Here is a 12256-nt window from a genome sequence, read left to right on the forward strand (position 1 = left end):
TTAGCAACTTTCTGCTTACGAGCACAAAGATTTTCTTCTATAATTTTATCTGAACTATTTATTTTATTTTATTGTTAAGATGCTGCACAGAGGTGTTACAATTACATGAGTAAGGCAATGAGTATATTACTTGTCGATTAAAGTTACCCCTTCCTTTCCTTCCTTGTGTTGTCCCACTATCCCTTCCCTTCTCCACCCTCCATACTCCTCCCCCCCCACCCAAGGTTTCCAATATACTGTCCTGTGGGTATCTTTGTTGCAATGGGTCATCCTGGATCCTTGTTTCAGCGTTTTGCTATTCCCTTCCTCTCCCCAAATTAGATATATGTATACACAAGATGCAGGGTACTAAAATCAAGTACAGTGACAACAGGGGATATGACATAGGGGAAAGAGCATACAAAGGAAACAACAACAACAAAAATAAAATCACGTGGTACATTTAAAACAATAACAGTAAAGATAGACCTCTTGTGTCCATATCTTGGGGTTCATTTCACTTAGCATCATCTTATATGGTCATTTGTTTATACATGGTTTTGGAGCTTTTCAACTCAACTGATAAGATTATCCTATATGTATACTAATTATTGCAAATAAAGGAAACCATGGAACCTAAATTTCTTTGGGATTGTGTAACTTGAATAATATCTTTTATCTGAATTATGAGACAACAACTGTCCATTGGCTAATTCTTACCTACAAACATGCTTTTATACTTCTCATGACTTGAGTGATTTTTAAAATATTTTTGAGGGTTATTAAAAATAATGTGAGTAAACTACAAGCAGCCCACAAAGATTAAAATATCTTAGTATTTGGCTCTTTACAGAAAAAGTTTTCCTGTCTTTGTTCTGGAAGTTTTGTCTTGTTAAAGCTTTATATTTATGTATATAAATGAATCTGGGTTAAATTTTGTATAAGACGTGATGTAGGGCGTAAGGTTCATTTGTTGTGTTGGTTCCGAATATGTATGTTCCATAGCTTTAGTATAAAACACATCTTTTCCGATTGAAATTGTCTTTCTTTTGTTAAAAGTCAAATATCTATGGCCTGGATTATGTCAATGACAGAGTATGTGGTAAATATGCATAGGTGTCTGGGTTTAATCCCCAGTACCAAAAAATTCAAATATGGAGCTATCTTTCTAGACTCTCTATAATGTCCATTTATCTGTGTCTGCATTTCACATCTGACACAATATATTAATCACTATGGCTTTATACTTAGTCTCTTTGAATTCTCCAACAATGTTCTTTCTTCTAAAAATATTTAGGTTATTCTACAGAATTTTTCCATATAATTATTAGAATAATTTAAAATAATTAAATCAAATGTAAATTAAAAAACCCTAACTTTGTATTATTTATGCCAATAAGAAAGAGCTCAACATTTTAGTCATTGGGGAAATATAAATTAAACGACAATTTATGATACTACCATACACTTACCAAGACTCTCAAACTGGAGAGAACACAGGGTATCTTATCATATTGGCATGAATTAAGATTATACATTCATACAAAGGAGAAGGCTACAATGCTTGATAAGAAATGTACTCATTATCTTGCCCATCTAATTGTAACTCCTCTGTACAGTATTTTCACAATAAAAAATAAATAAAAATTTAAAAAAATTTAAAAAAATAAGAGAAAGAGTGGTAAATGATGAAAGAAAAAAAAGATTATATATTTATTTGAGGAAATACTCTATTATCTTTCTACCAGCTAAGTAGACACTTATGACTGCACAATTTCATTAGTTATTTACTCAAGCAAAATGAAAGCATAAATCCATATAAAGACATTTGTAAAATGCTCTTATCAGCTAAACTCATAATAGCCAAAACCTTGACACAGTTTAAGTGTTGAAGATAAACACATACAATTGTATATTCAATAATTTCATTGAAAGACATGAAGTATTCATAAATGCAACAACAGGAAGGTGTCAAAAATATGCTTAGTGAAAGAAATCTTATAAAGAATGTCGATTTTGCATTACTTGACTTATAAGAAATTATAGACCAAGTAAATCCTAACAGTACAATTGCCACTATGGATGTCTGAATAGGGACTGATTAGAGAAAAAGACAAGGAAAATTTTTTGTCAGTGATAACAATGGAACCCAGGGTATTGATCACACTGGGCAAGTGTTATCTAATGAGCTACATCCCCCCAGCCCTGGTACAATATCTTCATAGAGTTATACAGTTATATGCATTCATCAAAACCCAAAAATTTTACCTTTAAGATTTGCACCTCTCATTTTATTTGAATTTTATAGCAAGGTAAAAAATATGAAGCATCTATGGAATTTTACTTATAGTATGCATGCTATTTAGGGAGAATGTTGCTGCAATTTATTTTAAAATGCTTCTAAAATAAATAAATGGATATAGAGAAGGGTGGGTAGATGTGCCAATATATGACAAAACATGTACAGCAAAGCACTGATAGTAGAATGCCAAGGATGGGTATATAGTAGTGTAATGTACTTTCTACTTTGTTGTATAAATGATCTTTCTCTTTGTGCTGAGAATTGAACCTATAGCCTTGAGGTTTTTAGTATCATAATACTGAGCTGCATCTCCAGCCCCTATATTTGAATTAAAAAAATAAAATACTGGCAAAGAGACAAAATAGTAATTATATATGGGCACCAGTGGCTCATGACTATAATCTTAGCTTCTCAAAAGGCTAAGATCTGAGGATTACAGTTGGAAGCCAGCCATAGCAGGAAAGCATGTGAGACCATCTCCAGTTAACTACAAAAAATGAGCTAGATCTACGGCAAAGTGGTAAAAGGACTTGAGCAAAAAAGCTCAGGGTCAATGCCTAGGCCTTGAGTTCAAGCTGAGAACCAACAAAAAAATAATTATCATAGAATCTATGCAGAATATATGCCCATTTCTTTAAATTTTGGACATACTTGAAAATTTTCATAATAAAACCTTTAAAATTATCCACACAGAAAAATATGCTTATTTCCCTGAAGCTAGAAAAAAATCCAAGAATTTTTCAGTATATTTGGGAAAGCTTTGGTGAAAGAAACAGACTCATATGTTGTTGGCCAGAGTGTAAATGGAACAAAATGGAGAAGAATCTGTCAATATCTAGAGATCCATTTTCATTACTTCTTTTCTACAAATATACCTACACACATTTGAAATAATGTGTATAAAAGATTATTTACTGTGGCATGATTTGTAATGAGAAAGGATTGGCAAAATTTATCAATTTACCAATTCTAGCAAATTTAAACTGATAAAATTAACTATAACATACTTTTGAAATTCAATACTAGGCAGGTACTTTGGAAAACAACTCCAGTATTTCTAAGCACTGATATGAAGTGACCTCTACAATATAAAATAATGTGAAAATAGGCAAAGTGCAAAATGCTAAAATTTGGTCTTTTAAGAAGCAGAGAAAAATGAAATGTGTTTGCATTCATTATTATTTTATAGAGGAACAATAAGAGAATAAAATAAAATAATGAGAATCAACATAGGGGATGGAGTTGGAGTAGAGGCAATACTTCTTACTGTTACTTTTTGTTGTTTTGAGACAGTATCTCACTTGTAGCCCAAACTGGCCTAGAATTTGTAATCCTCCCACCTCAGGCTTCTGAGTGCGGGGTTACAGGTGTAGATCGCTATGACTAGTTCAGTGTTACTTTTAAAACACATATCTTTGCATAGATAACAAAATTTAAGACAAAAGTAATTAAGAATAAAATATGGTGTAGCAGTTATAGATGACATCATGGGATTTCTAGTTAATTGTGCTTACCAACTACAAACTTTTCCAAAGATTTCAATTTCTATCATTTTAAAAGCAAATTGACAAGGGTCAAAATAACCTCCATACCTTTTGGTCCAGGTAGGCCATCCAAGCCAGTGCGTCCGGGAGAACCTGGAGGTCCTGGAAAACCACGATCACCTTTTGGACCAAGTGTTCCTTTGAAACCTGGGAGTCCTGGTGGCCCAGGTGGTCCAGGTAGCCCAAATCCTGGCTCTCCCTTCAGAATAAACATGGCAAGACAAAATAAAGAAACTCCTATGACTTACCTATTGCTGTTTACTATAGAGAATTTAAATAAAGAAAGACAAGGTAATAACTTTTCCCTTGAGAAGAAGGCCAGAAAAATGAAAAGTAATTGGTATGTTAGAGAGAATATCTGAAAGGATGAAAACCGGGTTTACAGCAAGACAAATTAAATGAGTTGGATGGGTTTCAGAATAAGAAAGATAACTGAAAATGCATGAGATTAAATAAGTTTACCCAAGTGAAGAAATATGATTAAAACAATTATTTTGCATTTAAGTAAGTATTTTAATGCATTGTGGGTTTTGTATGAAATGTCCACTTAGAAATAAACACTGAAGCATTTGTAGTAGAAATGGCATTATTTTAAGATGTGGGTTAAAATATTTATCAAAGCAATAAGCAATTATTCACAAATAGGTGAAACAAATGTAGAATTTTTAAAGTAATTTTTCATTTTGGTTATTGATAAATAAAAATTTCTTCTTTACTCCTTTTACATGTTTTACTATATTTCACTGTGTAAATAGCTGGCATCATGTTCATTCTCTTTCCCAAGGTAAATAAGAATTAATGATGAAACTTAGGATGATTGAATTGATTAAATACAAAAAACCCCATAGAGTCTGGGAAATTATATACCACAACAGTTTGCTGAAGGCAGACTGAAGAAAGTTTGAGGTTAGACAAGAGCCAAAAATTGGAATCGAAAAAATAAGCCAAATATAGAATTATTAATTACAATAGCAGTGATTTTCATTACATAAACTAAATGGAATCAGGGAAGAGGGAATGAGGATAAGAAAGTATTTTTCACTATCACTGCAACCAATAGTCATGTACACATAACAGAGATTCAATGGAATAGTGAGTCATTCAATAAACAACAGGGAAGCTAAAAATGGTGTACTCTCATGTAATTGAATAGCTGGCCACCCCACAAATGGATCAGAAAGTATTGTGATCAAAAATGGTTTACAACTAATTATTTTTAAATGAAAACAGTTAAGTAGTAGATTCGAGATAATGTCTAAATTAAAATAGAGAGTTAAGACTAAGGAAAGTAAGAGAGACATGAAAATAAGGAGTAAATTGAAATGTCTCAGACCTTTGGTCCTGGAATGCCTGGTGGCCCAGGAGGGCCTTCTAAACCAATTCTTCCAGGTGTCCCAGGAGCTCCGGGAGGTCCTGGAATTCCTGGAAAACCTGTAAAATGTTAAGTCAGTTTTTAACCTCCAAAGAGAATACAGTTTAAGAAATACATCCAATCAAAATACATTGTATATACAAACTGATTTGTTGAATGTTAACTCCTTTGTACCCTGCTTAAAGATAATAAAATATAATGGAAAAATATATATCCACATTTTCAATCCTGCTTAGTGACCACAGTGACATTTTGTATGACTGAATAGTATCAAATGTACAGATAGGAGATAATCTCTCTCAATTGCATTATGGTCCTTTTAGTTTTGTATAAAGATAATATGCATAGAAGAAAACATGCTCTTTTGAATAAAAGAAGGACTACCATATAGTGAAATAAAACTATATGGAATAAATCCCTTACAAAAACACAGGCATTTCTTCCATTTCTTCCACATAGTATGATGACATAAATATTATATTCTTCTAATAACAAGTATAGACATCACACACACACATAATGTTAAACTGATACTGAAAATGTTTGGTAGCAATGAGCAATGATATGTTTAAGAACTGCCCTTACAGAAGTGTGTATCCTTTGCTATTAATGAGAATTTGTTCTCTGAGGAATAAGGCAGAACATTTGCAAAAGTCCTAAAAATTTTCAAAACTCAAGAGAATATTTTTATTTATGATAAGACATTGTATATGTGTGTATATTTTCAATAAGCCATTTTCATTTCACATAACACATAAAATCAAAAATAGACTTTGGGTGCTTTTTATATTGTTAGGAACAAAGAATACAAAGGTGAATACAAAATACAATAATCCCAGTGAATCTGACTTATGAATTATTCTTTTAATATTTACAATGTAGATATTTGAACTATTTTTAAATACTTACAATTAGATATTTTTATGATTAGATATTTAAAGCAAAGATCATGAACTTAAATTATACATACACTGTGACTGTGATTGATTTTTCATTTACAGAGAATAATTACATTTAAAACATTTTATTATCAAAGAACTATGTCATACTAACCAGCTAACCTACCCTGACCAACCCAGTCCAACATACCTTTGAGACCAGGTGGTCCAGGAAGTCCAATTCCAGGGCTACCTGGTTCTCCTTTGCTACCAGGTATTCCTGGGAATCCTGGTTGGCCTGGAAGTCCAGGGTCGCCTATGGAGAAATAACTGTTTGTATAAGGGAAATGTCCAAAGAAGCCAACAAGTGATGAAGATGTTTTGAAATCTGTTCTTTCCATACCTGGAAGACCTACTTCACCATCTCTACCTGGATGACCAGGCAGACCAGGCTTTCCTGGCTGGGTTATGGTCTGACCTGGATCACCTTTAGGACCTGAGAACAAGAGAGGATCAAGAGTGAGTAGCAACTATTCACTTAATAATTTTTAACTAAAACCAAAAAAAAGGGAAATCATCAGCAATCTTTAGAAATGTAAAGCAATAAAATGCTACCAGAAAAAACCCACTCCCATATTGCATATTCTAGAAAGGTACCAAACAGAAAGACATTTCAAAGAGAAAAAGTGTATGACAGTTTTGAGCTTCCACAAAAGAAGAAATGTGATAATTTAAGGGTCTTCACCAGATTGGTACTCAGAAAGCTATTAAAACATTATTACTAGGCATTATTTCTGTGGGAGTGATTCCAGAATAGAGGAATTTGAATCAGTATACTGAATAAGGAAGACCTGCCCTCACCCAATGTGTGGCAGCATCATCCAACAGCTGAGAGCCTGGACAGAACAAAGAGGTAGGTCTTTGGAGCAAGGGCATCCATATTCTCCTGCTCTGAAACATTACAACTCCCTTCTCCCCAGCCTTTAGACTCTGGAACTTTCTCCACCAGTACCTCAATTCATAGGACATTAGAATTTGGCTGAGCCACATTACCAGTTTTTCCTGATACTTCAGATCCCAGGAAGCTAATCATAGGAATCTCTCAGCATCCAGTGGCAGGTAAGTCAATATCCTGAATATATTCTTCCTTAACTATCTATCTATGTATGTGTCTATGTGTCCATCCATCCATCCATCCATCCATCTACCCACTCAAATTATCTATCCCATCTACCCACCCAAATTATCTATCTATCTATCTATCTATCTATCTATCTATCTATCTATCTATCTAGCTAGCTAGCTAGCTAGCTAGCTAGCTAGCTAGCTAGCTATCCATCCATTGATCGATCGATTTGTTCTATTTTTTTCTGGAGAACGCTAAGTAACAGAACATAGTATCTATCTTCTGACTTTTAAGTATAGGCCAAATTAGTTTACAATATATCAAGCTATAATGAGGAAAGGATATATTTCTTTGCGTTATTATTCTGTGCGCAAAGTCCAAATACAGTAATTCAAACAGAAGCTTGAAATGGGATCAGGAAAAAGAAAGATTTCCTAAATGAAACCCAAAAAGCCCTAATTCTGAATGAAAAGATTGATAAATTTTACTACAGTAAACTTATCTCTGTTCATCGAAGATAACATAGGGATGTAAATAGCAAATTGTATTAGGTAAGCCGGGTGCCTGTGGCTCACACCTGTAATCCTAGCTACTCAGGAAGCTGAGATCTGAGGATTGAGGTTCAAAGCCAGCCTGAGCAGGAAAGTCTGTAAGACTCTTATCTCCAATAAACTACTAGAAAACCGGAAGTGGCACTATGACTCAAGCGGTAGAGCGCCTTGAGCTGAAGAGCACAGGGACAGCGCCCTAGCCCAGAGTTCAAGCCCCACGACCGACCAAAACAAAACAAAACAAAACACAAAAACTATATGAGGTAAAATATTTTGTATAATACACAGCCAAGGTGGTGGTACACGACTATAATACTAGCTACCAGGGAGACAAGATATCAGGAGCATCACAGTTTGAGGCCAGCCAGGGGAAAAAGCTAGTGGGATCTCATCTCAAGAAATAGGCTGAGTGTCATTAGCAGCACCTGTAATTTCAGGTACACAGAAATCATAGATAAAAAGAGTGGTCTGAGGCTGACTTTGAGTCTCAGAATTGAGACTCTACCTAAAAAATAACTGAAGAGAAAAAGGACTGTCTATCTGGTTGAAGTGGTAAAGTGCCTGTTAAGGAAGTATAAGGGATTGAATTTAAACCTCAGTACCACCAATAAAAGTTAATAGTTAATAGTAAATATACTGGATTTGGTCCATGACCTATGGTTAGCCAAACTCTGCTCTAGAAAAATGTGACATGTAATACCAGGAGATATGTGCATGTATGTGTGTATGTATGTATGTTTTTCTCCTCATATTCATATACACATCATACTCACTGAGATACACACACAACACATGTGACTGTACATAGAAGTCTATTTTACAAGAAACCTGAAATGTAAGTCACCCATTTCTGCATTAACAAAAGAATAGATGAATCAACTGGGACACACATACACATACATTTTCACACTCACACATACTATTGAATACTATAAAGTAATGAAAATAAATATACTACAGCTAAATTTAAATTTAACAAGAATAGTAACCATATGAGTCCATTAAAACGAAGCTCAGAAAAAAGTAAAATTACTTTAAGAATGAACATATAAGTTATAAAATGGGAGAAGTGAAAGAAAATTATAAACAGCTTGAATAGTAGTTACTTTGGGAGAGGTAGAAAGGGACTGTGATCAGGAAATGACAAGGTGAAGAGGGTCAGAATTTTTTTTTTGTCAGTCATGTTGCTGGAACTCTGAGCCTGGGTATTGTCCCTAGCTCTTCAGCTCAAGGCTAGCACTCTACCACTTGAGCCACAGCACTACTTCCTGTTTTCTGGTGATTAATTGGAAATAAGCGTCTCATGGACTTTCCTGCCAAGGGCTGGCTTTGGCTTCCAACTGCAATTCTCAGACCTCAACCTCCTGAGTAGCTAGGATTTCAGGTGTGAGCCAGTGGCACCTGGCATCAGTATTTTTTTAAAAATGCTTATAAATTTGTAAGATAATGTGTGTGGACGTTCTATGTGTGTTTCTATTATAGTTAGTTGCATTATGTATCAGGATGTTGGTATAATTTGTGGAGGGGAAGGCAAAAACAAATCGTTTAAATAGGGATACAGGTGAACCCATTGCAACAATGAGATGTACAAGTCATGTCGAAAAATTAACTTTATAACTTTGGCGGGAGAGGGGGAGAATAGTAAGGGATGGGAAGGGGAAACAAAGGAGGAGGCAACAATGCTTGATAAGAAATGTACTCATTATCTTGCCCATGTAATTGTAACTCCTCTGTATGGTATTTTCACAATAATAAAATAAAAAGTAAAAAGAAAATCAAATTTACAGCAAAATAACCATAGTAAACTTACCTGGAATTCCTGGTTGGCCTTGATTTCCTGGAACACCTTGCATGCCTTTTTCACCTATTGGGCCTGGAGGGCCAAAACCAACTGGGCCCATAGGGCCCATATTCCCTGGGAGACCTGGCAAGCCTGGATTTCCAGGGGGACCTCTTTCACCCTTAAAAGCAATTCCACCCTGAAAATAGAAAAGTTTAATACACAAATAAATACATAGATAAAACAACTATCTATGAACCAGTGTGACTGAATACAACAGAAATTGTATATAGCCATAAGGAGTTCTTACAAGTTATATAGCCATATAGTATTATAGAATGGTTTGTCTGATTCTTTTCCTTAGTTGTTCATTCCTTCAACAAAAATATAAGCTCTTCCTTGAGGTGTTAGTGATACAGCAGAGAGTACAAATTCACTAGCATTTGTGCTGTCATGAAGCTAACATGTTATAAAATATACTTCCCATCTAAGTATCACAGGTTTTGTCTCATGCACAAAATGAGGCTCTAAAGAAAGGAGTGCTGTTGATCAATATGCACTCTATTCACAAAGTGACATGCTGACTTGAAACCCCTTTGTACAAACAAAAATTAATTAAAAAAAAAGAACCCACATGAAAGAGTGAGAGAGAGGGACAGAAAAAGAGATGGAAGGAAGGAAGGAAGGGAGGAAGGGAGGAAGGGAGGGATGGAGGGAGGGAGGGAGGGAGGGAGAGAGAGAGAGAGAGAGAAAGAAAGAAAGAAAGAAAGAAAGAAAGAAAGAAAGAAAGAAAGAAAGAAAGACAGAAAAGGACTGTTCATTTATGTTTAGTTTTTGAGTGTGTTTTAATTAAGGAAACTTTTTTGATGGGAGCATTAAATCCAGAGCCTCACATATGTTAACCATGAGCTGTACAACTAAGCCACACCCCCAGTCCCTAGGAAATATTCGTGACAATTTCATATCATAATAGCAAGAATAATAAATCAACTCACAGGCTCTCCTTTGGGCCCAGGAAGCCCTGGCAATCCATCCTGTCCTGGAGTGCCAGGTAAACCTGGAAGCCCTGGAGCTCCAGGGGATCCCAGCTCTCCCTTTTCACCCTTCATTCCTGGAAGAGTGAGGATGTCACCAGGATCACCTTTAGATCCAGGAAAGCCTGGAGCACCTGGTGCTCCTGGTATGCCCTGAGTTGAAGGAAAAAATGAGAACATTCATTCAGCATACATAATATCAAATTAGGTGAGGCATGGGTGTATTTTATAATCAATTAAATAAAATTTACTGTAAAAAGCTAAATTTATTAGAGAACATATTAATATATAATATAGGCTATTAATAAGTATTAGACATTTTACAATATGTAATACTACATATATCCATAGCTGAAAATTAAGGTGTATATAGCTTCCTTTCACTTCTTGATTTATTATGTACTCAAAACTTACTGGTAATCCTTTCGGACCAGTTGCTCCTGCATGTCCCTTTTCACCCTTCTGTCCAGGAATGCCAAGAGATCCTAGTACATACAAAATAAGGTGAATGGGAAGTCTGACAGAACTCATATAGAAACCATCAACTCTGGAATACAAGTTTTTTTTTGTTTTGTTTTATGTGTGTGTGTGTTTTGTTTTTGTCGGTCATGGGAATTGAACTCCAGGCCTGGACACTGTCCCTCAGCTCTTCATCTCAAGGCTAGCACTCTGCCACGTGAGCCACAGCACCACTTCCAGTTTTCTGGTGTTTTATTGGAGATAAGAGTTTCATAGACTTTCCTGCCTGGGCAGGCTTTGAACCATGATCCTCAGATCTAAGTCTCCTGAGTAGCTAGTGGCACCTAGCTTGGAATACAAGTTTTAAAATATGAACCCCACTCTATCCTATTTAAGTTGCATTTTTATTTTCCTCTTTTATTTATTTAAAATGAGGAAATCACTCTTTCTTTCAAATAAGTTTAGCATTTTATGCCTCATAAAATATTCTATCATTTGACATTACTAACTTCAAAGTAGCTTTTATCAGAACCTGCAGCTACAAGTGATACATAAAACAATGCTTGAATTCCTATAATCATCCATTACCAAAGAGAAAAAATAAAGAACAGTCTATGCATCTTTACTATCATTTATAAAAATTTCCTAGGTCATTAATCAGTGCTTTCGTTGGTCTACCACTTCCTAAATTTTGGTATATGAGAAATGTTCACTGCAGTGACTCTCCACATAAATTGACAAAAACAGTAACTCTCCACATAAATCAGTCACCTGAATACTAGTTTGAAATGCTACATTTGAGCATTTCAAGTAATTTTTCAATTTTATCTACTGAATTAGAAACTTTAGAAGTGGTGCCCAACAATCTGGATTTCAACAAGTGTTCTAGGTGATTCTGATTTACTCCCATGTTTTATACCACTAGGCTAGCAGTACATGGCTAGGTTGATAACTTCTAGAGGCTGACGCCCAGACTTGCTGGATTTATTGCCAAGTTCCTAATGAATTAATGTTCTTGACACACATATTAGACAATTAATAAAGCTGGTATATATTCTCAGTCTAGACTTTGACATAAAGTATGAGCTCAAGAAATAGTAGGATATAGGATATACAAATAGGTAATTGAGTAAATCACTTGGGTCTAAAATATTGGATATGGTTTTGATTAGAAATGAGGAAGGAAGAGTTACAGATAGAGGAATATTGTCAGTTGGTTGCCAGACTCCAA

At 34.9% G+C, this 12256-nt stretch overlaps 1 protein-coding gene across 5 annotated transcripts in view; it reads right to left on the reverse strand.

The window, feature by feature from the left end:
• The window catches only part of Col4a5 (collagen type IV alpha 5 chain), a 205850-nt gene that overhangs the window by 61947 nt on the left and 131647 nt on the right, over nt 1–12256 (reverse strand). For all 5 annotated transcript variants that reach the window (XM_042690045.1, XM_042690044.1, XM_042690043.1 and 2 more), the window contains 7 exons: nt 10981–11051; nt 10528–10719; nt 9563–9731; nt 6479–6571; nt 6287–6391; nt 5159–5256; nt 3874–4024 (listed from right to left, as the gene is read on the reverse strand). In XM_042690045.1, coding sequence (XP_042545979.1) covers nt 3874–4024; nt 5159–5256; nt 6287–6391; nt 6479–6571; nt 9563–9731; nt 10528–10719; nt 10981–11051 — 879 coding nt within the window. The remainder of the gene's footprint in view (nt 1–3873; nt 4025–5158; nt 5257–6286; nt 6392–6478; nt 6572–9562; nt 9732–10527; nt 10720–10980; nt 11052–12256) is intronic.

The sequence above is a fragment of the Dipodomys spectabilis genome, unplaced genomic scaffold (genome assembly GCF_019054845.1).
Source record: "Dipodomys spectabilis isolate Male_0828 unplaced genomic scaffold, ASM1905484v1 ptg000132l, whole genome shotgun sequence".
Taxonomy (NCBI): Eukaryota; Metazoa; Chordata; class Mammalia; order Rodentia; family Heteromyidae; genus Dipodomys; species Dipodomys spectabilis.